Here is a 26,026-nt window from a genome sequence, read left to right as displayed (position 1 = left end):
GGGGCGGGACCGGGGCAGAGGCGGGGCCACGGTCAGAGACGGGGCGGGGCCGGGGAAGGGGCGGGCCGAGCCCGGGGGCAGAGGCGGGCTCGGGGCAGAGGCGGGACCCGGAGAAGGGGCGGAGCAGGGCCCGGGGCAGGATCAGAGGCGGGGCCAGGGGAAGGGGCGGAGCCGGGGGAAGGGGCAGAGGTGGTGTCGGGGGCAGGGGCGGGGGCGGAGCAGAGGCGTGATCTGAAGAAGGGGCGGAGCAGGGCCGGTGCAGAGGCGGGGCTCGGGGCAGAGGCGGGGCCCGGGGCAGCGGTGGGGCCGGGGGCAGAGACAGGGCTCAGGGAAGGGGCAGGGCGGTGCCCGGCAGGGGCGGGGCCCAAGGCAGAGGTGGAGCCCGGGGAAGGGGTGGGACCAGGGCAGAGGCGGAGCCCGGGACGGGGGCCGGGCCAGGGGCGGGGGCCGGGCTAGGGGCAGAGGCGGGTGGGGCCCGAGGCAGAGACGTGGTCCGGGGAAGGGGCGGAATGGGGCCGGGGCAGAGGCGGTGCCAGAGGCAGAGGCGCGGCGGGGCCAGGGTCAGAGACGGGGCTCGGGGCAGAGGCGGGGCCCGGGGAATGGGCGGAGCCCGGAGCAGAGGTGAGGCGGGGCCAGGGCCAGAGGCGGCGCTCGGGGCAGAGGCGGGGCCCGGGGTAGAGGCGGGGCGGGGCCGGGGTAGAGGCGGGGCTCGGAGCAGAGGCGGGGCTTGGGGGCAGGGGCAGAGGCGGGGCTCGGGGCAGAGGCGGGGCAGGGCGGGGCAGAGGCGGGGCTCGGAGCAGATGCTCGGCTCGGGACGGGGGTCAGAGGCGGGGCCGGGGGAAGGGGCGGAGTGGGGCCGGGGCAGAGGCGGGGCGGGGCCATGGGCAGAGATGGGGCGGGGCCAGGGGCCGGGGCAGAGGCGGGGCCGGGGGAAGGGGCGAAGCGGGGCACGGGGCAGAGGCGGGGCTCGAGGCAGAGGCGGGGCTTGGGGCAGGGTCAGAGGCGAGGCTCGGGGCAGAGGCGGGGCCGGGGCAGAGGCAGGGCCAGGGGCAGAGACGGGGCGGGGCCAGGGGCAGAGGCGGGACTCGGGCCAGGGGCAGAGGCGGGGCCTGGGGAAGGGGCGGAGCGGGGCCCGGGGCAGAGGCGGGGCTTGGGGGCAGGAGCAGAGGCGGGGCTCGAGGCAGAGACGGGGCCCGGGGCAGAGGCGGGGCCCGGGGCAGAGGCGGGGCTCGGGACAGAGGCGGGGCGGGGCCCGAGATCGAGTCGGGGCCTGGCGGCGGCGAGGCGCCTCTCATCCGCCAGAGGGCGCGCGCGCTTGCAACAGGCGGCCGCACGTGGCTCTGTCACCGTGCGGTTGCGCGCGCACGCGTACGTCTGACGTCCCACGCACGCCCCTCCCGCCCCCCCGTTGCCTCGCCCCGGCGCCCCCGGCCAATGGGACCGAAGCTCCCGTCGTACCCGCTTCCGGCTTCCCCCGACGTGGCCCAATGGGGGCGCGCCGGCCGCCGGGATTGGCGTGCGGGGGCCTGGCGCTGGCGGCCGCGCCAATGAGCTCGCGCCGCGTCCGGGCCGGGGGTTGCGCGAGACGCCGGGGCCGCTGCCGCAGCACCTGCCGGCGGGGCGGGCCGGGCTGGGACGGCGGCGAGGATGGCGCGGGTGCCCTGCTGGGCGCTGGCCTGGCTGCTGCTCTCCTGCCGCCTGCCCGGCGCAGGTACGTGGGGCGCGGGGTGGTGGCGGGGCTCTCGGGCCCTCTCCCGCCTGGGCCGGGGCGCTCACGGTGCGAGGCCGGCCGAGGGAGGGCTTGTCGGCGGCTCTTGGGGAAGGCGTGGGGCGGTGAGCGGCCCGCTGCCCTTCTCTCTCGGAGCTGCTGGCTGCCGCTCGGTGCTTCGGCACCATCCCGCCGCGGTTCCCTCCGAACGGCCCGTCCGGCTTTATTCCCCGGGCCGGGCCTCTCGGTACTGGGATGAACTCTGGTCTCCTGCTGGGTAGGTTCTTGCTGAATGCTTTTTCATTCCCTCACGTACTACAGAGCCTGTGGCGGTGATGTCGGTGGACGTGGGCAGCGAATCGATGAAGATTGCCATCGTGAAACCCGGGGTGCCGATGGAGATCGTCTTAAACAAGTAAGCAGCTGTTTCTCTAGCCTATGCCAGTGCTGATACCGAAGATGTAATGGGGGGGGCTTCTGTCAGTTTTGCTGGGGCTTGAGACATCGTTGCAAATGCCATGAGGAGGCAATGATGTAGCGTAACGAGGGCTCAATTAAGGGTATTCCACTGTTGTGAGGGGAACGAGCCCATCTTCTAATTCAGGATTCTCTGACTTGCTTCCCACCACAGGTGAGCAGCTATCGAATAGCACGTAGGGCGGCAGTTCAGTTTTTAACCTTACCTTAGGGGTGCTTGGTTGCACTTTGGGGGCCTTTTAAGCAAGCAATCGAAAGCCTGCGTGATTAGGATATGTTGTGGTTCAAATGCGAAAGGGCGAAGTATGACCTTCTTGCCTATGCCGTTAAGAAGCCTGATTCTCAGTTCTCCATAAGGGAACCCAGAGGCAGGTTTGTTTTGCCACAGCTGTTCAGAACCCGTACTCATCTGTGAAGCAAATAAAGTGCTTCTTTCACTTGGCTGCTGTTGCTGTAGCCTGTCCCCAAGACACTGAATGAAAACACTGCGGTTGGGAGAGGATGTACGGTCAGGAACATCCTCGTTTTCTGGGAGTCTAGACTGAGAGATAATAAATGGGTTTTTCACCCAGCTCCCTGAAACTTGGCAGTCGTTGATAGAATGAGGGAATTGTTTCGTTTTGCTCGCTGGTGGAGGAAAGCAAAAATAAAGCAAGTCTTGTCTAAGTACAAAGCAGCACGTTCCAGAAAGCTACTTGTGAGCCTTTCTTCTTTGTAGCAAGTCATTTTGTTGTAGCCTTACATTAGAGAGTTGATAATGTGTTATGAGACATTTGGAGGTGGATAGCGTGCACTGAGCTTAGCGGACAACTTTAAGCTGTTTCGTAGTTATCGTAGTGAAATACTCACCTTGGCGTGCTAGTGCATGAGTTGGGGCAGAAATGAGTCACCTCTTGTTAAGTTCCCTTGTGTTACGGGAAAAATAACAATCTGCCCACCGCAGCTTTGACTGTAAATTTGAAAGATGTCTGTCCATGTTTTGGTAAAGCACGTTATTTGCCCACGTCACGAGGAACATCAGGAGGTACGAAAGCTCTGAAGGGAGGTGCTGCTGCTGCATCCCTTCAGATGAACGGAGGCTGGCCTTCCTCTCCGTAGGTGGTATCCGAACACCTTTCCTCAGTCTTTCTGAAATGGAAACAACATCCTTCCTCACTAGGGACTCTGTATTGAATGTTTACGTGTTTTGACTGGTTTATTGCTCTCTACACAGGGAGTCACGAAGGAAAACACCCGTGGCTGTTTCTTTGAAGGAGAACGAGCGTCTCTTTGGTGATAGTGCACTAGGAATGGTAAAGAGTTCTTGTTACTCGTCATGCCAACTGCAGCTCCTGTACGCAGAATGTATGTTCCCACTGCTGGGTCCTTCGCGATAAATGACTGAGCTAGGAAGTTTTATTTCTTGTCCTGTACTTCTCCTCGGTGCGTTACTTGCTTTCTGTAGTGGCTCTTTGTATACCGGTCTTGTGCTCCTAAATCCCATAACAAGCGCTGTTCACCACATAGTTTGGGGGAGGTTTGTCTGATAACAGCAAAGCTGAAGAAATGCAGCTGGGTGATGTGCTTTTTCTTTCTGCAGTCCATAAGGACCCCCAAGGTGGCATTCAGATACTTTCAGGATCTACTGGGTAAGCATATCGATAATCCCCACGTGGCGCTGTACCAGTCCCGATTCCCAGAGCATGAACTGGTGAAGGATGAGAAGAGGCAGACCGTTATCTTCAAGCTTTCCCAGTAAGTGGCTGCTTCTGCGTTCCTTGTGGGTGGGACTTTGGCTACCAGGCTTCTACAGCTGACTCTGTTGTTGCTGTAATTTTCTTTCCTGTCTGTTTCTTGTAGAACGATACGGTATTCGCCAGAGGAGATGCTGGGGATGGTCCTGAATTATTCACGTGGTCTGGCTGAGGAATTTGCAGGTTGGAAGGATTTAGCTGTTTCTTACAGTATGTGTGTGTGTATTTGTCTGTTATAGGATTTGAGAAGTGACCGAAGATGTTTGAAAACCCATGGATTTTTAGAAACAGGATGTTGGGTCTCTTCAGCTGTAGGCTGTAAGCAAGACTTGGCAGCTATCAAGTCGTCATTTTTTTCTAATATGATGCGAGTTTGGGGTCTTAATCCTGCTCTTGGGGGCAGGCATCCCAGATCCCACCCAACCTTGCAGTGAAGAAGCCTTACTGTGGCAATCTCTGGAGAAAGAGTAGAGTGTTTTCTCGCTCGCTTGTGTGACTAGAGCGGAGGCAGGTAACTGCAGTGGAAGGTGGAGGTGACTCTGTTGACGTCTGTGTTGCAACCCGTCTGGATGGAGACTTGCTGCTGGAGCTGAACTACAATTAAAGAACAAAAACTGCTCTCTGTTGTGAAACTTACTAACATAATTACTAAGATAAAGAGACTATCATGCGTTTTCTATGCTGTGTTGCTAGTGAAATAGCACAGTAATGAAAACTGGGTGAATTTCCTTGACGTGTTTGACTTGCATTGTTACTAGGAGGCCGTGTGTTGTTTGGTTACTGATACTAAAGCCAGTCCAAAGACTTTTTACTCTGGAGAGCAAACATAATCCAGTGATAAAACAAGTCTCCATGAAGATAATATTTGTTGAAATCTAAGGCATCCCAGAGCATTTGAGAGTATCCTAACGTGTGAAAGAGAGGTCAGTAGACACGTGGCTTTGCGAGAATCTGCAAAGTCTGCTTGGTTTCAACAGGGCACAGATAGATTCATCCCTAATGATCCTGGCTGCTTCAGGATTGCATTCTGTACGAGTCTTTACCTTGGATTCTCTGGCTTTGCTACCATCACCCCATTATAACGAGTCTTTGCACGTGGCTACACTGATGGAAAAACATGTTCCCTGCAACTCTTTCAGAGCAGCCCATCAAGGATGCGGTGATCACTGTTCCTGCCTACTTCAACCAGGCGGAGAGGAGAGCAGTTCTGCACGCCGCTCGCATGGCCGACTTGAAGGTGCTGCAGCTGATAAATGACAACACTGCTGTAGCGTTGAACTATGGAGTTTTTAGGAGGAAGGACATCAATGCCACCGCACAGGTAGGTGCAGTTGGGAGATGCGGAGAGCCCTGTGCAAGTGCCTGCATGTGGGGGAGAAAGCGCTGCAGATAAAATCAAAAGGACTTAACTGTGAGGAAGTGGATTCTGCTAGTCAACCAGTCTCCTCTGTTCTCATGTGTTCATCAACAAGAGGAAGAGATGAAACCCTGTGTGAATATGTGGTGAAGCCTGAAAGCTTCTGGAGTGAGGGCAGGTGGCCGGGAGTTCCCATTTTGTAAACCTGTGTTTGTTCCTTGCGGGGGGGAATAGCATTAGTGATTTTTCTAAGGTATTGGAAGACTGACTCTGAAATACTTGATTTTCTTGAGGTTGAAGAAATTTTTAAAGAGCAAAGCTTTGTTTTCTGATCTATGGAATGGATGAAGAAAGTTTTCTTGTCCGCTGGTGTTAAGCGTGACCCTGAACATCTCCTGTGTTCGATCAAAGTACGAGTCCTGTCATTACGGTGTAAAACCAGGCTAGGGTGCGGGCAGTCTCGGCCTGTATCAAGCTTGGACAGCAGTGGGTTCTTTCCTTATTCATGGGGGATATCCAGGTGTTTCTGCTTCACCGTCCCAGCTTCTCTTTTCAGAATATCATGTTTTTCGACATGGGAGCAGGAAGCACCGTTTGTACTATTGTTACGTATCAGACAGTGAAAACTAAGGACTCGGGAACCCAACCTCAATTGCAGATCCAGGGCATTGGGTAAGAATTCAACATGAGTTGCACAAAACCCACAGGTCTCAGGAAAGAAACCATTTGTTTCGCAGTCTCTTCTAAATGTGGAATCTTGCAGTGAGGCTTCAGCCCAGTAATTTGGATGGCAGAGTGGGAAAGGTTTGGAGTGAGAAGGGTCCAGTTGGTAATAATTCTGGTGTTGCTGTCTTGTGCAGGAGGTAACTGAGAACTTTCAGGATTCGAGGAGGCAACCAGTATACTTAATTTGCTTCAGGCTTGCTTTTTCGTAGCCTCAAGCCATTTTAGCGTAATTCCATTTCCTGTAATCTTACAGAAGTAAAGCATGTCAGTTTGAAAAATCAGAATATTCTTCTAGAGAGGAATGAAAATACAGTGCGTTTGCCAAATAAGGAGGAGGGGTGTTGTGAATCACCAGCCCAGCAATTTTAGCTCCAAAACATTTATACTGCTGTTTCTGAGAAACTACCTGGGACCTGAGGCAGTTATCCTTTGGCTTCTCAGCTGTTTGACGTGCTTGACAATAAGGCCTTTACCGTAAATATAATGAAGTTTCCTGCTCAAAGGCTGTTGTGGTGGTGAATCTTTCTTTTCTTTGTTTCATTATAACGCGTTGTTTTTGGAACAAGTGGTGTTCTTTCACAGTCAATCACAGCTGATAGTACTGCAGCTACTTTTGACCGCTCGCTGCTCTGCATATTTGTGAAATAATACATGAAGTTTGTTTGTATTTCAGCTCAGTCTAAGTTGTTACATCTCTGTTCGTTCTTCTGTTCAGGTTTGACCGTACTCTTGGAGGTTTAGAGATGGAGCTTCGTCTCCGGGACTATTTGGCAAAGCTCTTTAATGATCAGCACCCTTCAAAAGATGTCCGAAAGAATCCCCGGGCCATGGCCAAACTACTGAAGGAGGCCAACCGCCTGAAAACTGTCCTGAGCGCAAATGCTGACCACATGGCACAGGTCTGACCTTCTGTCACGGGGTTTCCAGCTTTTTCAGGACTGAGGGTGGGGTGGGTTAAGGACAGGTGTGTAGGAACGCTGTCCCTCTGCAGTGTCGGTGCGCTGAAGGGCATCGCTCCTGGTGTTGCAGGGGTGGTGGCGGCACTGGTGGTTCCTCTCAACTTGTGCCCACTTAGTACAACCGCTGATTAAATGAGCGGATTGGATGAGAGTTAGTCGTGTGAAGTTCGGTAAATACACTTGCACTGAAAGGAGCTGTCCATTATATCCACGTTCCATCCTCTCGTCACCTTAGCGATGGTAGGGTTCGGATGAGTGCGGTCAGGTCCTAGGTGTGTTAAGAAAGCTGGAACTTTCTGCACCCTGGGCAAGTCAGGCAAAGATTTTGCTTGCAGAATGCGCCACGAATAATTTCATTATGGCGGGTTTTTTTCTGGACAGATTGAGGGTCTACTAGATGACATTGACTTCAAGGCCAAGGTCTCCAGGCAAGAATTTGAGGATTTGTGCTCCGACTTGTTCCAGCGAGTCCCAGGACCTGTGCAGCAGGCTCTGAGCAGCGCAGAGATGAACCTGGTAGGTTTAGGAATGCATTAAGACGACGGAAGTTTCTGTGTACGGAGCTGCTGTCGTGTCATGATCAGAGCATCAGTGATTGTGTTATCAGCACTGCTGAGAGGTACAGATGCCTGCTATTGTAGAGGTTACTTGCGGTGAGTGTTACTTGCTGCGGTGTCAAGCAGGAGTCTGTCACGACTCCGTGCGCTATGCACCAGAAACAAAGGACTTGAAGGAGGCATTTCTGTTTAAAAAGTTTGCTCTTGGGCTGGAGGTTTGTAACACTGATCTTTCCTTTTTTTGTCTTGGATGTTGGTTCCGGTGTCTCTTCTAAAGTTTTATCTCAAAGTGCCTGGAAACAGAATTATTGCTGTTCAGTCTTCTCCTTTGAGCGCTCCCTTTAGAAGCCCTGTTGCGGACTGCAGTTGGACCAAGCGCCACGCAGTCCTTTGGAGAGACTTACTGCATTGTTAAATGCTCATTTTCCAGGGTGCCAGGATGCTCTTGAGCATCTTTGGGCTCCGGTATTCAATGCAAGACACTGAGTCACCTCTCAGAGTCTGGGTTTCTGCCTGTTCTGGTCCAACTTGCTGTCCGAGTCACTGGCTCCTCTGGCATTAAACTGTAGTCTGTCTAATTTTGAATCAAGTCCCACGTTTCAGGTGACTTGAAGCAGCGGTCGTGTTGTCCCTGTTTGACAGACCTGACTCCAGGTTCCTCATGTTGGCATGGCTTGTGTCAGCCTGTCTGAGATCTGTCAGGCACTAACGTGCACTGGGACGGCAGGACGTAGCATGGGTATTCTCAGAGCACCACGTCAGTGCGTGGTGACGGGGGAAGGAGTGTAAGGAAGCCCTGAACTTAGCTTTCCAAAATTGCTTTCTCAAGACAAGGTGACTGTTTCCAATCCCTAGGATGGAATTGACCAGGTGATTCTAGTTGGCGGTGCCACACGGGTCCCCAAAGTGCAGGAGGTTTTGCTGAAAGCTGTGGGCAAGTGAGTATGTGAGGTCCCCTTCTAGTCTGTCTCCTATTGACAAGTTGCTGTTCACGGCAGCGGCTGCAAAGCTGACGTCTGTTGCTTTTCACTTCATAGAGAAGAACTGGGCAAGAATATCAATGCTGATGAGGCTGCTGCTATGGGTGCAGTCTACCAGGCAGCTGCTCTGAGCAAAGCCTTTAAGGTGAAGCCTTTCGTTGTTCGGGATGCCGCTGTGTTTCCTATCCAGGTAACCCTTGGCTTGCTTTCTCTTGTGCAAGGTATGGGTAAATGGGGCTGTGCTGGGAGAAGCGTTCCAGGTGACCTGTTGGATTCCTTTGAGTAAGGAAGTTACGGAGATCTTTCTGCCAATCTAATAAAGAAAGCAGAAGAAAGTCAGCCCTACTGTAGAAGTGCCGTATCCGAGAAGCCAGGCATATAGAAACATCTGTTGAGGAACACTTGCCTCTCCCCCAGTTTTTGCACGAGGTAGAGCAGCCAAACGCTGTGGAAACCTCTGACGTAAGATGCCACAGAAGAAGTTTGCAGTTGCTGAGTCATATTTTGTTTGTGATGCAGGTGGAGTTTACTCGTGAAGTTGAGGAGGATGATAAATCCAAGAGTTTAAAGCATAACAAGAGGATTTTGTTCCAGCGCATGGCGCCATATCCGCAGCGCAAAGTTATCACTTTCAACCGCTACACAGATGACTTTGAGTTCTATGTCAACTATGGAGATCTGTCTTTCCTGAACCAGGATGACATGCGGTGAGTTGAAGCAAGCATCTGAGCAGATAGCTCCATGGCGTGCAATATGCCTAGCGGGAAAATTTTGTTGGCAGGCAGGCCCATGAATCTGACTGGCCACCGGTGCGTATTTGCAGATCTGTTCTCAGAGATGTGTGTGCTTTAGCAAACTGAACCGTGCTGGTTCCTTGCTTTGTGCATTCGTCCGTCACTGCAGACTGTGAGAAGTGGTTAGCTGTTCTGCAGCATTGTCATCTTAAGTTTTCTCTCTGCTTTTGCCTCTGTGCCATCAGGATTTTTGGTTCTCTCAATCTCACTACTGTGAGGCTAAAGGGAGTTGGGGATGGTTTCAAGAAGCACTCGGATTATGAATCCAAAGGCATCAAAGCTCACTTCAACATGGATGAGAGTGGAGTACTAAGTCTTGACCGGGTAAGCACCACCCTGTTGTGATGTTTGTCGGCCTGTGTATTTTCCAGTTCTGTCCCTCTCGGTGGTATTGATGGTCCCTGCTTAAAACTAATTCTGTGCTCCCCTCTCCAAGGTGGAGTCTGTGTTTGAGACCTTGGTGGAAGACAAGCTGGAGGAGGAGTCAACGCTGACAAGTAAATGCTGAACTTTGATACTCATAGTGACTGTTGTGTTTTACCTGCAGTAGCTGGGATAACTAAAGCATATAATCGCTTTGAGGAGAGCAAGCACCATGGTTTTGGGATGTGGAAATTAAACGGTTAGCCATAGCCTCTGATCGTGTCTTCAGCTCCAAAATACCTAAAATCCCTTTGCAAGTGGCTTCTGGGTGCTGCCAGGAGCTCTGAAATGTCATACGCTCCTAAGGCGACTATGGCATGCATTGCAACTTGAAAAATAGGAGTTGCTTCCTCTTTGTTCAGCCACAGCTGCTAATTTCAGGACATCTGTCCTGAAGGGAAGTCCTGCATCCACAGCCCCGTAGCATTCTCCCTTCTCGTTGTCTGGGTTGTGATGCCCTGATCTGTGCTTCACATTGCTCAGGTTTTAGAGCACAGACTTCCCTATGAAAAGGAGTTGGAAATCTGTGGTTTGGAGGTGAAGGGGAGATGCAGGGATGGTTAATGCAGCCACAGGTTGAAGCTTGAAGCTTTTTAGTCAAAGTTACAAATTTCAGGTCATATTCCAGCAGAGGTAGGGGCCCCACTTGTCTGTGCACAACAAAACACAAAGTGAGGTCAGGGAAGGACGAGTTTACGGAGTGTATGTAGTTAACCTACACCCCCAAGGGAGCTCCTTGGTGATCATTATGGTTGTGAGGGGAAGAACTGAGAGCTGAAGATTACTTTCTTCCTCCTTTGGATACATAATACTCGGGATTTTTTTTGTCTCCCATCGACAGAACTTGGAAACACCATCTCAAGCCTGTTTGGGGGTGGTGGCTCTACACCAGAGACTGGAGAGAACCTGACAGACTCGGTTCAGGTGAGCCCTAGGGTGACTGCTAGTGGGAGGTCTTGCTATGGCTGCTAAAGAGGCAGCAATTCATGTGAGCAGAATTAAAGCTGTCTGGCAGCGTCTCAGGATTTAAAATATTTTCACAAAGTGCTTTATTTCTCTTGAGTTTCATGTGGCGTGCGTTTAAAGTAACTTGTGATCTTTTGCTGGCAAGTCCAGTAGCGGTGGACTAACGTTACAGGACTTGTTTCTGGGGGAGTCTCTTGTTTCTAAATTGTCCTGGTGCTGTATGGATAGGTTTCTGCCTGCGTGTTGTCTGTCCAGGTGTCTAGCAGGCTCCTTGCTTTCTCCTGGGCCATATAGGCACAGCTGCCATTATGCTGGCAGCAGTGATTAGGTTTCCTTCTAGTGAGACGAAAGCTCCTTGTCACAGAGTTGTGTCCTGCACTGAGGTGACTCTTAATTAATATTCTAGCTCAGCACAGTCCCTCGCTAATGGCAGCAGTCACTGTGAGCGCTGTTTTTCATACATACGTTTTTTGCAGAGAATTATCTGTTCTGTGAAACCTTTGCATAGAATTTCTACATTAAAGACACTGGTTTGGTTTCCCCTTTACTTGCCTGTGATGACCAGGAAGAAGAAGAGAGCCTAGCAGAAACAGGTAAAGAAGAGCAGGGGGAGAAACAAGACCAGAAAAGCAGTGCTGAAGATGCCAGTGAAGAGCAGGGAGAAGAGAAACAGCAGTCTCCAGGTCAGGCAGAAACTGCCCCTCCGAAAGCAGAGTCACAGAAAAAGGAAGAAGGCGAGAAATTAGAGACTCAGGTGAGCATCAGATTGAAGGAATGGGACTGTGATTTTCGTGTCTGAGAAGTGGAATTTCCTCAGTGGAATTCCTTCCCTGTTAGTGCCCTGCCTTGGAAAAAAGTTGCAAAATCTGCACATCTGCTCCCTTGCCTGAGAATACACTTTATCTGTTACAGGATCCCAAAGAAAAGAGAGAAACTGCGAAAGAGGAAGAACAGTCCAAAAGTTCTGGTGACAGCACAGTTACCAAAACGGAGGAAGAGAAGAAGATCAAAGCACCCAAGAAGCAGAAGCTTGTCCATGAGATCACCATGGAACTGGATGTCAATGATGTGCCTGACCTGCTGGAGGATGAACTGAAGAGCTCGATGAAAAAGTACGTTTGAAACGGCTCTGCTAGGTTAAAGCTCTAGATAAAGGAAGTGAATTGCTTTGGTGATAGCTCACGTAGCGCTTCTGTCCTCAAAAGCCGATGTATATGATGTGGTGCTCATCTAAAGGCGCTTTTGCTACCTTTGATTTCTGTTCTTTTTGCACGTTAGACTCCAAGACTTGACAGTCAGAGATCTAGAGAAACAGGAAAGAGAAAAATCGGCCAACAGCTTGGAGTCATTCATTTTTGAGACCCAGGTAAGAGAGGGATGTAAAGAAATGAGAATTCCTGGAGAGCAGGTAAAAGTGTCTTAGGCAGCTTGGCTGATCCGAGTGCGGGGGAGTTGTTTGAGCTGGGTGAAGCTGATTTGAAGAGCCAGCTTTCGTCTTTCAGTCACTTTTTCTGCTACCGTTAGGCTTCCCAAGCCCATGTGGACTTGGGGGGGTTTCCGTGATACAAAATGAACACTTTCCTTCAGCGTGTCTAACATGGTAGACTTCGGGTTCCCAGTATCCCTTATGTACACATACCTGTGTGTTTTGGAACAATGGTACTCAGGCTGTAAAGAAGCTACAGCTTCTCAAGAACTATTGTGCAGAAGAGGTAGCTAATGTTAAGTGCGTGTGAAATTATGGTTGTTGCAGCTTTACCATCGTATACCTGGCGTGCGCGTGTGTCTATATACCTGGTGTATTACTGCCATGCTCCTGGTAATGCTAGGAGCAGGAGCTCAGATCTGGGAGGGTTGAATGAGAATCTCCTGCCCAGTGCAGGCAGCACCCCAGGAGTTCACAGCCCAGCCCAGGGGCAAGTGGGTGACCTGGTTGTTTTATGCTTCTATGCTCAGTGGTATTTGACGGGAGTGCTTGCTTTGTTCTTTTCAGGACAAGCTTTACCAAGAGGAGTATCAGTTTGTCTCAACAGAGGAGCAGAGAGAAGAAATTTCCAGAAAGCTTAGCGAGGCTTCCAGTTGGATGGAGGAGGAGGGCTATGCAGCTGCAACTAAGGTATTGCTGCATGTATCTGGATATCAGTCTGCTATCACTGCCATGGAAATGAGCACACAGACTGACAGAGTATTGGTCCATCTTGATCCTTTGTAATCAGGTTCTTGAAAGTTTCTTGCTTCCTCAGTGCGTTATGCGCAGAACAAAATACGAAGTTCTTCCAGCCATGGGTGCGTCTTTAACAGCTTCAGCAGTAACCTGTTGATTCCACATAAAGCTTAGTCACATGGCTCTTCTTACTGTATTGAAATAGTATATTTGATAGAGAGAACAACAAAAACTGTAGTTTTAACTTCTGAGCTTTACAATGTTAGACAGTGGGCAAACTAATTGCCTCCTTTCTCCTCTCCCCCATTTGCAGGAGCTGAAAGACAAGCTTTCAGAGCTGAAAAAGCTTTGTAGGAACCTCTTCTTCCGTGTCGAGGAAAGGAGAAAGTGGCCGGAACGCCTCGCTGCCCTGGAAAGTCTGCTCAACCACTCAACCATCTTTCTCAAGTAAGAGCAAGCCGTTGGGAACGAGAGTCATGCAGCTGATAATGTAAGAGATGCCAACAGAACATGACCAGATCGAATGTGGTCTGAAAGTCACCAGCGCTCCTTGAGAAAAGAAGACCAAAACCCTGCTTACTGGTGCTCAGTTCTGCAGAACCCGTTAACAGAGCATGCAAGCTCTGTTTAAACTGGGGGGACAGGAAGAGTCCAATGCTGTACATACCATTTGCAAGCAGATTTTTCCTCTTGGTCCTATGGCCTCAGCTTTTTCTATTGTCCCTGTTTTTCTAATCTTGTGATAGCTGCACTTACTGGCTCTGTATTCCATTCTTAGCATCCAGAGATTGATTTAGGACTCTGTTTCCTGCAGATGCAAGAGACATAAATGTAAAATGTACCAATTGGTTGGTATGTGCAGTGGCTAGTTGTTATTATGATTACTGGAGCTGTAAACACTGAGTTGCCAAGGTACAGTCTGTTTGGTTTAACAAAAATAAACTTCTTATCTTTAAGGGGAGCCCGAATGATTCCAGAGTCTGACCAGATATTCACACAAGTGGAACTGAGTACACTGGAAAAAGCCATCAATGAAACAACGGTAATAAAGGATCGAATGATGCTGGGGGAGGGTGGGGATGGCAGTTTGGGTTGTGTTTCCTGTCCAAAGTAACAGGTCATGTACTTTACTCAAGGTGATGGAATAGAGTGTGCATGTCTTGTTTCCATGCCACCAGCAAACCTCTTCTGTGTTTCAGTGTTTTCTAATGCCCAGCTTGACCCCAGACTGCTTTGTGGGGGGGATAATGGTTCTTGTGGACAGTTGTCTCCAGGCGTGGTAGTAGTAGCCCAGTAATCTGGCCATTACAGTAGCCCAGTAATCTGGCTGCGGTTTTTAAAAGCAGACGCTGCATTTTGAGGGTTCTGTTTCTTCATTTTGTCCCATGTCTGGGTAACTAAGAAGCCAGTGGAAATGTAGCAGGGAGCAGCATCATCCCGAGTAAGTTAGAAGGCCCAGGAATGGTGACTTTGAGACACTGTGGTGTACAGTGGTTCCTGGAACTAAAAAGCATCCGAAAAGCACATCTTCCCTCCCATCCCACAGATTTGGAAAAACGAGACACTGGCTGAACAGAACAAGCTCTCTCCTGCTGAGAAACCCATCCTGCTGTCCAAAGATATAGAGCTCAAGATAGCAGCCCTGGACAGGGAAGTGCAGTATCTTCTGAATAAGGCCAAGTTTGCAAAACCCAAACCCAAAAAGGAGAAGAACACCACAAAAACCGATTCAGGCAAGAATGCTACAGCAGCCTCTGAGACCGAGAACACTATCCCTCCCACGGAGGGGAAACAAGAAGGTAAGGAGCGGGTGGGGAGCGTGTATATAACTTCTAGTGTATAATTATCAAGTGTAACACACTCGTATCTCTCTGCCTTGAGTGAAAGGGAGCTACATAAGTGAAGACAATAGTTAACTGTAAGATCAAATGATCCTCCTCTTAGTTTTGAAAGAGAGCTGGGAAAATCCACCTATGGCAGTGTCCTTTTCACCCCACCGTTTGTTTGTTTAGTTTTGGGTTTTTTTTTTTCTGTGAAGGAAAGGAAAGTATTTGTAAACTTCCTAGGACGGTTAGTCAATATCTGTCTGGTTGGCTGGCTGCCTTATAAGAAAGATAAGCCATCAATTCCGTTCTGGGTGTCCAAAGCAAGTATTCAAGGTCGTGTCCTATATCAAGGAACAGAATGAGCTGTTGATGAGAAAGGTTTGTGGCTCAGATGGACCCCAGGAAAAAAAAAAAAAATCTCTTGGGACCCTAAGACTTGCAGTTTTCTGAACTTTTTAAGATCCTCTGGATCTGAGTACTCTGGTCCTTTTAAATCTAGACTGCTGTTTGTCAGCAGAGTTCCCTGCCGGTTCCTCTGGCCTGAGTGAGAGATCCTGTTTACAGTCTCAGTGCCAAGGTGACTTGCCTGTGCAACCAGTGAATCTCCAGGGCTTCTAGGGACATAAAGCCTGGCAGACAGAGGCAGTGAGAAATAGGGAGCAGTTCTGGGATGCTTCTGAGTGTTACAGAGATCCACTGTGAGAGTGAATTACTGCAGTCCTGCTGAGGCACCACAGCTGCCTTGTTTGTAAACCTCACCGCTAGTCACCTCATCTCCCTGCACCTAATCTCCTGTGTATTCTCCCTTAACTTTTGTGCTGTTTCTTTCTGCTTTAAACATAGACAAACCTGAGGATATCGGTCCAGCCGAGGAACCTCCTACAGCTGAGAAAGTAGCAATAGATGATGAGCCTGGATCAGAGACTGGTGGGTAAACGGTCTGGAACTTGGTAGCTACGAGTGCAAGCTGTCTGTGTGCTGCTTTCCATCTTTTTAGCTGTAGGAGGTAGCAAGACGGTAGAACCCCCGACTGCAAAGGAATTGTTAATTCTGCAAAGAGGAAGACACAAATTTTGGTTCCTCGCTGTTCCTACATTTTCATTGTTTGGTGTGAAGTTATAATGTACCGCTGCCTCCTGCCTCGGCAGCTGCTTTATGCCTCAGTCACTGCAGTTTATGGCCGGTCCTGTAGCCGTAAGCCTGTCTTTGTTAAAGAGCTGATGTGCAGGCGTGTGTTGATCTGGCCAGTCCTATTGTGAGGACAGCAATATGTTTAACAGGTGGAGGGCAGTAACGTCTTCGGGTCTTGGGAGCCGAGTATCAGTCCTCAAAGCTGTTCCCCTGACTTCTGTGCCATAGACTGAGAGTTTGGTGGAATACCTAATGAATGTCAGGGACTTTCAGCGCTGCTTTGTATGCTGTAAAAACTGTTACAGTGTGTAACGTGAGTTTACTTCATTACACAGGGTCCAAAAAAGGGAAGAAGACAGAAGCTGGAGGAGAAAGCAGGAAAAACGATGAGTTATAACACCCCTGAAATCCCACTAGTGTCAACATCTATTTATTTCATGGTTACTTTCTTGTTTTTATAACGGACCTGGTTAGTCATGATGTAAATGGAACACCACAAACAGTCTGACAACAAAATGGGATAGAGATGTAAATTTTATTTTTTCTTTCTGGGGATTTTGCCGCTACTAACTTAGTGAATTGTTTTTTGTTTTTCTTACGTGTTTGAAGGTGGCAGCGTGCCCACTGAGAATTGTCTCAGTTTCAGTACGGAAGTCACCAAAGTGACTTTTCTGTGGAGAGAAAGCAGTAAAGAAACATCTTGAGCTTTAGGAAGTAACTCGGAACATAAACTCTGTGCCACACCTCCTCTGGTGAGATAAATGGGATTAATGCAGAAGCGTATGTAGCTGAGATGGTGTTGTCTTTGCATATGAGACCCTAGCTTAAAGAAGTTGCGTGACTTCAGCTGGCGGGAGGTGTATTCTCATTTGGATTCACGGGACGGTGGGACAGAACTGGGGAGGCGAATGCTCCGTGCTTCGAGATAAGAAAGTGTCTATTTCCCAGGCTGTCATTAAGACCATCTCTATCCGTGCTCTGTAGCAGAGTCTGAAAACCGTGAATTGAGCCTTGACAAAAGGATTCTGTTTATAGTTTGCTATAAAACAAAAAGCTCAGCAACGGCAACACTGAAAGAACGCTGAGGAGACTGAGAGGAGAGAGGCGTTAGCGCGTCTTGTAGTCAGAACAGCGACCAGTAACGGCCCGCGGAGGAGGCACAGGGGTAGGCGAAAACAAAACTGGCGAAGCTGATCGTGACTGTCCTCCTTCCTCTGCATCTTGTGTCCCGGACCGGCTCCGCTGTGACCCGCCGTGCCCTGGCCGCGGCCCCCGCCTCCCCGGAACCGTCCTGCTGCCGCCGTGCACGAGCGGAGCCTGAGCGACTCACGCGGACGCCTGTGAATGTGCATCTGATGTTGTTCTCCATTTTGGCCTTTTCAACCAAAAATAAAAATTACACTGTCTGACAGCCTCTCAGAAACGGTTTCGTTTGTTCCGGGCGCAGCCGGGGCGCGTGCTCGGGGGTGGAACGGGGCCGCGGGGCGGGGCGGACCGCGGGGCCCGGCGCCCAATGGGAGCGGCGGGGCGGGGCGGGACTTCCGCGCGGGGCGGTGGGGGCCGGGCAGCGGCAGGAGCGGGGCGCCCTCGCCGGTCCCTCCGCCCGCGCCGTCCGCCCGCCGGGCTCGCGGGGCCGGGCCGTCAGCCGCCTGGTCGGTCTGTCCGTCCCGTCCCGTCCCCGCCTGGCGGCGGAGGAGCGCGGCGGAATGGCGGCCGGCGGGTACGGGCGGTACCGGGCCGTGATCTTCGCGGCCATGTTCGTCGGGTACACGCTGTACTACTTCAACCGCAAAACCTTCTCGTTCGTCATGCCCGCCGTCATGGCCGAGGTGCCGCTGGGGAAGGACGAGCTGGGTGAGTGCCGGTCCCCGGGAGCCCCCCGCTGCCCTGCCTGCTCGGTGCTGGCTTTCACGGGTGGGCAGGTGGCCGTGCCGCCTGGCTGAGGCGCGTCTCGGGCTCTGCCCCGCCGCAGGTCTCATCACCAGCAGCCAGTCCGCAGCGTACGCCATCAGCAAGTTCGTCAGCGGCGTCCTCTCCGACCAAATGAGCGCCCGCTGGCTCTTCTCCTCCGGCCTCCTGATGGTGGGCTTGGTCAACGTGGTCTTCTCCTGGAGCTCCACCGTCACGGCCTTTGCTGGGCTCTGGTTCCTCAACGGCTTGGCCCAGGGGCTGGGCTGGCCACCCTGCGGGAAGATACTGCGAAAAGTAAGTGTTTGCTGGAAACGGCGGGGGGAGGCTTCTCACGGCGCTTCTTCCAAGCTCTCCCAGCAGCAGGACTGTGCAGACCACGTTGCAGGAACGCTTGCTCCGAATCCAGAGGAGCTCGCACCTATTCCTGCCTCCTTCAAGCCAAGGAGGTCGAAAACACTAGTGCTTTCTTCTGCCTGCAGAGCAAGTTTCCGTGCACGAGGTTCTGCAAATTATTATTCTAGCAAAGATCCAAAATGTTTGTTAGCCCTTGCGTTTATGTGCCTCGATTCTCGCTCAGTTTGATAAGTACCATCTCCTGGTAGCAGACCTTCTCCACTGTAAGAGACATCATTTGTTGGAATCCAGTGTTTTAAGCGTGCAGACAGAGGTCTGCTCATCTCTTTGCCGTTGCGGAGGTTTGCTGCTGGGCAAGGAGCGACGAGCAGAATTCCATCTGCACGCTCAGGGAACTCAGGAATTGCAAACTGCAGGCTGTTCAAGTAGAAAACCGGGTAACATATGGAGGAACAGCGTGAGTCGAGCCTCTAAGCTGCGTGTATTTGGGTTTTGTGACAATCTGAATGGAACAGATTGATTTCTGCCCTAGGGCAGAAGGGAAGGAGGTCAGCTGCGTGCTAACCTCTCTTGAAAGATGTAAAATCCAGGAATGCGCGTACTTGCAGGACGAGGGGAGATGAACAACTGCGTTGCCCTTCTGTGAGGCATCTACCCTCATCTAGCTGGCGAGAAAAGGACTGTGCGGGATGGTTGTGTGCACAGAAAGGAAGTTCCCTAATAACAGAAACAATACACATAGTGTTTTCTGAAGATGTTTGTGAATGTAGCACTCAGATGTTTTCCTGCCAACAGCCACCACCCAAGCGGTTCTGGCTCTGAGTGCACGTTGCAATGCAGAGCCGATCGTGCCTGATACTTAATGCAACAGCGAGTCCTAAAGTTACCCTGTGACTCTCTGCGTATCAGTTCACGGTCCTGGGCCAGCAGACCTTTCCAGGAGGACGCTGTTGCTAGCAAGCGAGTCCGCAGAACCATGCGCTCTTAAATTTGCCTCTCCTGGCCCACGTCTCGCCCTCATCGTCTGTAAATGGAAATAACTCTGAGCCTGCCTCGTGGTATGAGCACCTGTCAAGCTCCTGTGGCTGACACTTGCGTAACATTTGGAGTTCCCTGCATGACTAAGGTAGCGAAGACTAGGCACTCCCTTTACCTGCTTCTGTAGATCTGGGTCTGAATTGCCCCAAACCCACAGCGTCGGCCTTGGTTGAGGATTTTCAGCTATGGCGTCACTCTCTTTCTCAGACCTCATGCCGTTTTTCTTGTTGTTGCACAGTGGTTTGAGCCTTCCCAGTTTGGGACTTGGTGGGCAATCCTGTCTACAAGCATGAACTTGGCTGGAGGCTTAGGCCCCATTGTCGCTGCTCTCGTGTCTCTGAACTACGATTGGCGCATGACTTTGTCCTTCTCTGGCTTCATCTGCGTGGTTGTCTCTTTTGTTTGCCTTGTCCTGATTAAAAACGAGCCGTCGGATGTTGGGCTACCCAACATTGAACAAGGAGCCAAGAAAGGGAAGAAAGGTGAGCACGAGACTTCACTGTAAGCGGGCAGCTGCGGGAGAAGGTGCGGTGCCTTCCGTCTGTGTTCTGGCGCAAATGCGTCGCTCTCGGTGTACCGAGACCTCCGACCTTCCCATTTCTTGAAATCGCTGCTCGGCAGGATATGGGTAAGGGGTTGTTTTCAGTAGCTTTATTCTGGTAACTGTCGAGCTGCTCTGTTGAAGTTATAAATCGTATAAACCGAGCCCCAGTGTCATCTTGTGGGAAGGAGCCGGTGTACGGGCTTCTGAGGCTGCCTCTGCAAAGTGCAGCAGAGCAGAGGAAGAGCCTGACCGCCAATTAGTTCTGTTCCTTGGCCTGCCAGTGACCGTGTGTGCGTCACTGAGACGCTTGCGGCTGGCTGTTTCATCTCCCCATCTGTGTAATGTCTTCCTACTAACAGCGCCCTCGTTTTCTTGGGGCTTTATTTGCTTAGACTGTGAGCCAAGTCTCCTGGGGGGTACTGGAGAGAGAGAGAAAACGCAACAGCAGGGAATGCTTCCCTAAGCCTGACCTTCCTCTCCTCCATGTTACCAGAGGATGGGCAGTTCTCCCCTCACCCCGCCGCGGGTTCTCTTGACCCCTGGCTTGCGGTGGACTCTGCTCAGTGTTTTCTGTCCTAACCTAGGACATCTAGTTAATAAATGTTTGTTCAGACCACTGAGTGTGGTGCTCCTCTGAAAGCAGAACAGGTAGAGGGGAATTGCAACAGAGGTTTGCTGTGGGGTGTTAAAGGCCAGTGGAAATTCAGCCTACCTTCCACACTGTCCTGTGACGCCTGTGCTGCTAGACTTGACCTCTTTGTGTACAAAACCAATATTGCTTCCCCAGGGTGTTCTCTGGGGAGGGTAGGTTTGTAGGCGTTCTTGCATGACTGATGCAAAAATAAAGGTAGCACCTGAAAGTCAGCATCGTTGTTTGGGTCTATGTAGCGGCTTTCAAGGGCAGAATTTAAAAACACTAGCACAAAATCTGGAGAAGCAGATCGTTTTTCTAACAACCTTTGTGAAGGGATTATTGGCAACCACAGTACAGAAAATTACTGGGAGTAGTGTTTTGATTATTCTTTTGAAATCTTTAATGAATGTAGAATAAATTGACAGAAAAGATTCTGAAATCACAGAAAACCCAGAACAAGGGGGAGGTGAAGCCATTCACTACCAGTAGCTACGAATATCTCCCTCTGTAAGGATGTCCTTATGCATGAATCCTGCTTGCAGATGCGTCTGTAGTGCCGCTGAGTTGCTGTGGTTCAGTAGCTATGCTCAAGCAGTAGTAACGTTCCTCCTGATCTTCCTTACAGGTTCCTCCAGCGATAATAGCACTTTGACAGAGCTGCTGCTCTCGCCGTACCTCTGGGTGCTCTCAACAGGATACCTGGTCGTTTTTGGAGTGAAAACGTGCTGTACCGACTGGGGACAGCTCTTCCTGATCCAGGAGAGGGGACAATCCATGCTTGTGGGTAAGATGCAAAGCTGCATTTTTAAGCTCTGTGGCTGCAGTTTGGGAGGTGTGGCAGAAAGCTCGACTGGGTACAGCCAAAGGACACGGGCACCTCCACCTGAGGGACTTGTTTGCTTACCTCCTACCTGTCCGTTTAGATACACGTAGTTATTGAAATAACTCGCTGATGTTCCTGCATGCGCCGAGTGCCCCAGTGCTGTCTTGTGCCAGGGCCCTCCTGGGACTGGTAGACGGGCATTCCTGTACGAGGATGAGCTGGAGGGTCTTGTCCAGCAGAGCTACTCTGAGCTCATGGTGAGCTGATAGCAGTTGAGCTTGGTCTAAAGCATGCAGCAGCTTTGCCGTTGTGACCAAACCTGATGGCCTGTTCTTTGCTTCACCTACATTCCAGGTAGTTCCTACATGAGTGCCTTGGAGATCGGGGGTCTGGTGGGAAGCATTGCTGCTGGATACCTTTCTGACAGAGCGGTAGCAAGAGTAAGTAATCTGGACCCTCAGGTGTGCTGGCCAGTTGACACAGCATCAATTTGAGCTGCTTCAGAATTTTTACCTTTGTTTTTGTCTTCCTTCGTGAGTAATTAAAGATGATTCCACCCCCCGCCCCCCAGTAGCGGAGCAGAATGCTCCCCTTGTTTATGTTGCTCTGGAGATTCAGGATAGCCAGAATGCAGAGGTAGGGAGCTGCTGCCTCATGCTAGAAAACAGCCATTCTCAGTACCATGTTTCTCTCTTCTGTCTTCCCAAGCTCTTCTTTTGGATGCAGTTCTGTGTCTAAACTATCCTGCTTTGAATTGGGACTTTTGAAAATCCGACCATTCTTGATTAACCCATCTCTTTCCCTTCATGCGGAGGTAGGTTGGGAGGGACACGACCCATCTCAACAGCTTAACTAAGGTGCTCAGTCAGGGTGGTGCTCAGCTGCGTGGTACAGCTGAGAGATAGGCCCGTACCCAGTTCTGCTGTGTGCACGAGGACAAGTGCTGAACACCCTTGAAGGTGTTGGGAAATATGTATGCCAATGTTAGGGACTGCGATACGCCTGTCAGGTTTAAGATGTTTGATCTGTTTAATCTGTTGGCTTACTGTGCTCTCCAGATTTCCGTGTTGAAAGAGATCTGGTTGTTGACAGTTGTCTTCTGGCTGAAAAAAAACCCACACTAAAATGCAGTGGTGGGATCTGAAGCCAAATTCAGGGTGGAAATAGGGCGCAGTTGATAACAGAAGTATCATTCATCACTAAGAGCTTCTGGTTTAGCACAGTTTGACTGCGGGCAGTCCTTAAACCAAACCAAGAAGTCTTGCTAAAAGGTGTGCTTTTGATGCGCCATCCGTGTTTCTGACTAGGCTGTGTGGACGGCGTTAGTTACTACGAGTATAAAAGGGGAGTCCTTCCAGTTTCTGACCCTCAGTTTCCCTTCCTGTGTTACAGACAGGTCTGTCAAGCTATGGGAATCCTCGGCACGCGCTGCTGCTTTCCATGATGGCCGGGATGTGCGTGTCCATGTTTCTCTTCCGCGTCACGGTCACAGGCGATTCTCCCAAGGTAATCCATGCACGAGCAGCTGACCATAAGTTGTAGGGCCCTGTAACGGTAAGGAGTTTGATGGTAGGGAGCATGACTGTTTTCTTCACCCTTCCCAAGAACTGTAAGTTTGCATTTCCTTTGCGCTACAGAGAAGCAGGCTAACTTAGTCTGGTTTGGACTGCTTCTGCTGCCTAAGTTGGCTTGGGTAGCCTGCGTTACCGGCTATAGCGTAGATATGACTTGCATCTGCCCTAATGATTGCTAAATAAATGAAACCTCTTTTCTCCTCTCCTTTTTTTTCTTCTTCAGGAAAATCACTTCTGGACTGTAGCCTTGCAACCTCTAGCTGATCTTACAGGCCTAAAAGAACATGAGGTTTCTGCCTTGCATTTTTTCTCCCTTTGCCTGTTTCTGCTTTTGCTGATCTGCCTTTTTCCTGTCCTGGGAGGTCGGTTAGCGCTCCAGAACTTAGAACCAGGGCATTGAGAAGATTACTGTAAGTTTTGTAAAAGAAACCTTTTCTTGTAATCACTTGATTACACTAGCTGACTTTAAAAGTCTGAATATAAAATCTTTAAGTTCTTATAGAGAAGGTTCTGAGGACATTTGTTGATCAGGTAAAATGTAGCCAGTTAAGGGGTCTTGTGAGTGAGGTCGGAGGAACGATTCTGTTCCTGCAGATGCCTTCCTGCTTAACTTTGGCAGGTGTTTTCCTAACTCTTTGGTTCTGTTTCCCATCTGGAAAATAAGATGGCACTTACTTCCTTCTGGGCATCTCGAAATGGTGTTTATAGTTTGAAAAGCATGCTGTAATCTTGAGATGGTCAAGTTACTTATCCTTTGTTGTCCTTTCACAAGTGACTGATAAATGCTGAGCCAGGTAGTTTTCTTTAGAGCGTAAGCTAACGCTGAAGTTCAGACTGTCGGGGTTTTTTTGGTTTGTTTCTATGTTTGTTTAGGAACATAGAGGTTATCAGATAGTGGCTACTCACAAATGAAGATGCTCTGATCAGTCGCTTGCATCTAAAATGAGAAAAGCTTTTAGTTGGTGTCTCCAGGATGATTTTTTAAAGGAACTCGGTTCACAGCTCTCTCGTGTCATTTCACGGGCTCGTTGCCCATCTCTCTTCGATGTTCTGGTTCTTTCTTGCAAAACAGCGCATATCGTGTGTACACGCTGTAGGGGGCAGAAGTGTAGGAGAGAGGAGAGCTTGCACTGGCTAACAAGACAGTGTGGTGGAGGTGCAGCTGCGCTGTATGTGGGGTCTGTCACAGACTTGAGCTCTTCTGTCTGCAGGCCAGGGAGCTGATGTCAGCCCGAAAATGTCAAAACCCCTTCATACTGTGCATAGGGTCTGAGATTTGTCAGCAGCTGCTGACTGACAGTGGTGAGACGCGCAGATCCTGTTTCTGATCTTAACTTGTTTTGACAGCTGTGGATCCTGACTCTGGGAGCTGTGTTCGGGTTCTCCTCGTATGGGCCGATCGCTCTGTTTGGGGTTATAGCCAACGAAAGTGCCCCTGCCAACCTTTGCGGCACCTCCCACGCCATAGTGGCCCTCATGGCCAACGGTGAGTAATGCCCGTTTCCCTGAAAAACAAACAAAAGCCGAGTGTGTTCTTGGTGAAGCATGGTCTAGCCCCTGGGTGCCAAGTTACTGATCACAGGAAGTCACCTAAGAGGCAACGATAATAGAGCTGGAAGCCTCAGGGATGTTTCCTGCTGTACCTGCCAGGTTTTTGCCTTGTGCCTTAAGTGCAAACCAGGCCCGAGGAATTTTTATACATGCAAACCCAAGTATTGGCAGATAAAATTTGAGACGCTCAAACGTTGCTAGTTGTCTGTTTGTTTTTCCTTACAGTTGGGGGTTTTCTGGCTGGACTACCCTTCAGTACCATTGCCAAGCACTACAGCTGGGCCACAGCCTTCTGGGTAGCCGAAATCACCTGTACCGGTAGCACGGTGGCTTTCTTCTTACTGCGGAACATCCGCACCAAGATGGGCCGGGTTCCCCGGAAGGCTGACTGAGGATAAGCTGCTTGGTGAAAAGGATGCTCCCACACCGACGTGAATGATGCTCGTTCTTTGTTTAACTGGCCTAGGAGTGAGTTTACCTATTGCTGCAACCTAGATAAAAATGTCTCAATTTCTCGACCACTGTCACGTGCCTGAGGGCACAAGGTTCTTGCTACCAATCACTTTTTCCCTCGAGATGTGATAATTCAGCTAGTTTACATTTGCAATGATTTTACTGTACCTTTTTCTCACAGCACTGCTGGTGAAGCAAGCAGGCTTCGCAGCCTGAGCTTCTCCACCAAAGGTACTCTAAAATGACTGGCTTCAAGTGCTGTCACATTTAGTTTTGTCCTTACTGTTCGTCTCTGCCACTAACTGTCAATTCAGCCTCGTTGTTCAGTGGTGCTGAAGCGAGCCTTGGCCGCGTTCGTTCATCCCGTCCAGCTGCTGTAAGCGTGAGCTTACACCTTACTTAGGCGTGAGCTCCCTGCGCACGCTCTCGGCCCTGGAACAGTGACAAAAAGTAGTGAATGATGATTGTTACAGTTCGGCCTCGCGGCTGATTTGAGAGCAGCGTGGCTTCAGCTTTACCCAGGATTAGCTGTCAGGAGCGAGGGTGGTGTTTTGCTCTGGACAAGTGGAACGCTGATGCGGTGCTGTGGCAGGGCTCTCCGCAGCACGTAGAAATAGGCACGTTTCCAAGAAATTCTTGGCACTTCAGGGGAGAGCATTTAGAGAAGCTCCTTCTGTTGAACTGATCCTGCCCGGTGCGATTTCTGTGTACAGTGTTAATGATCTGCAAGGGAGGCAGCTGCTGCCAAGTCAGCTTGTAGCGAGCGCTCTGCAAATCAGCCAGGAAAACTGACCCAGCAGCAGGTATTGCGACAGCAGCTACCGCTGGCCCACGACTTCTGCAGCTGGGTTTCATGAAAACCCGTATTTCTAGCATTGGCTTGTATTTTTTCGGTACAAGGTGCGTAGTCCAGGATGTTTTTGGTCAAGAGCTGCATCTCTCGTGGCTGCGGGTAGGGGCTCGGGCTACGTCCGAGAGTCGGCCTTAGCAGAGCCGCTGCTGACGGCCAGCAGCCTTGAGCAGTCAGGCCCAGCACTCTTTGCAATAAGTAGACTCAGGTTTTTAACCGCGTTTTTGTTGAATATTCTTTACTGCATTAGGGTCCTGGAAGAGGCAAGTTCAACTCGTGAAGAACCTGCATGCGGGTACTTTGCTGAACAGCTTGGTTGCAAGAGTAGGTAGCCAGCCTTAATTAAAACAATGGAAGTGAATTACATTTTGTACTTAATTATATGATCTTCTGCTGTCTGTGAAATAAAAATGGAGCAGTGTCACAACGGCTCGGGTTGTCTTGTGGAGAACGATGCAAGCAGAACCACCCAAACCCGCTTACCCTCTTGAGG

General features: G+C 50.7%; 2 protein-coding genes across 5 annotated transcripts; both read left to right on the top strand.

Moving 5' to 3' along the window:
• The first annotated feature begins 512 nt into the window (after positions 1–512).
• HYOU1 (hypoxia up-regulated 1) lies at positions 513–17,210 on the top strand. 3 transcript variants are annotated; one of them, XM_075172760.1, is made up of 24 exons: positions 513–621; positions 2,030–2,123; positions 3,399–3,477; positions 3,765–3,919; positions 4,025–4,101; positions 5,058–5,239; positions 5,832–5,947; positions 6,717–6,900; positions 7,342–7,476; positions 8,373–8,455; positions 8,555–8,687; positions 9,017–9,204; positions 9,477–9,615; positions 9,728–9,788; positions 10,556–10,638; positions 11,246–11,434; positions 11,593–11,792; positions 11,959–12,046; positions 12,674–12,796; positions 13,158–13,291; positions 13,802–13,886; positions 14,391–14,643; positions 15,514–15,597; positions 16,137–17,210. In XM_075172760.1, the coding sequence occupies exons 1-24, from the start codon at positions 600–602 to the stop codon at positions 16,196–16,198; spliced, it is 2,949 nt and encodes a 982-aa protein (XP_075028861.1). In that variant the 5' UTR covers positions 513–599; the 3' UTR covers positions 16,199–17,210. The 3 variants fall into 3 exon arrangements, with proteins under 3 accessions (XP_075028861.1, XP_075028860.1, XP_075028862.1); XM_075172759.1 differs by lacking the exon at positions 513–621 and adding an exon at positions 1,289–1,711; XM_075172761.1 differs by lacking the exons at positions 513–621; positions 2,030–2,123 and having other exon boundaries at positions 3,461–3,529.
• Positions 17,211–25,960, top strand: SLC37A4 (solute carrier family 37 member 4). 2 transcript variants are annotated; one of them, XM_075172762.1, is made up of 8 exons: positions 17,357–17,655; positions 17,774–18,006; positions 19,343–19,586; positions 20,908–21,066; positions 21,460–21,545; positions 22,498–22,611; positions 24,027–24,165; positions 24,456–25,960. In XM_075172762.1, the coding sequence occupies exons 1-8, from the start codon at positions 17,508–17,510 to the stop codon at positions 24,620–24,622; spliced, it is 1,290 nt and encodes a 429-aa protein (XP_075028863.1). In that variant the 5' UTR covers positions 17,357–17,507; the 3' UTR covers positions 24,623–25,960. The 2 variants fall into 2 exon arrangements, with proteins under 2 accessions (XP_075028864.1, XP_075028863.1); XM_075172763.1 differs by lacking the exon at positions 19,343–19,586 and having other exon boundaries at positions 17,211–17,655.
• The last annotated feature ends 66 nt before the right edge of the window (positions 25,961–26,026 follow it).

The sequence above is a fragment of the Calonectris borealis genome, chromosome 24 (genome assembly GCF_964195595.1).
Source record: "Calonectris borealis chromosome 24, bCalBor7.hap1.2, whole genome shotgun sequence".
NCBI lineage: Eukaryota > Metazoa > Chordata > Aves > Procellariiformes > Procellariidae > Calonectris > Calonectris borealis.
The sequence above is the reverse complement of the archived record's forward strand: the minus strand, read 5'-3'. Positions and strand labels throughout refer to the sequence as shown.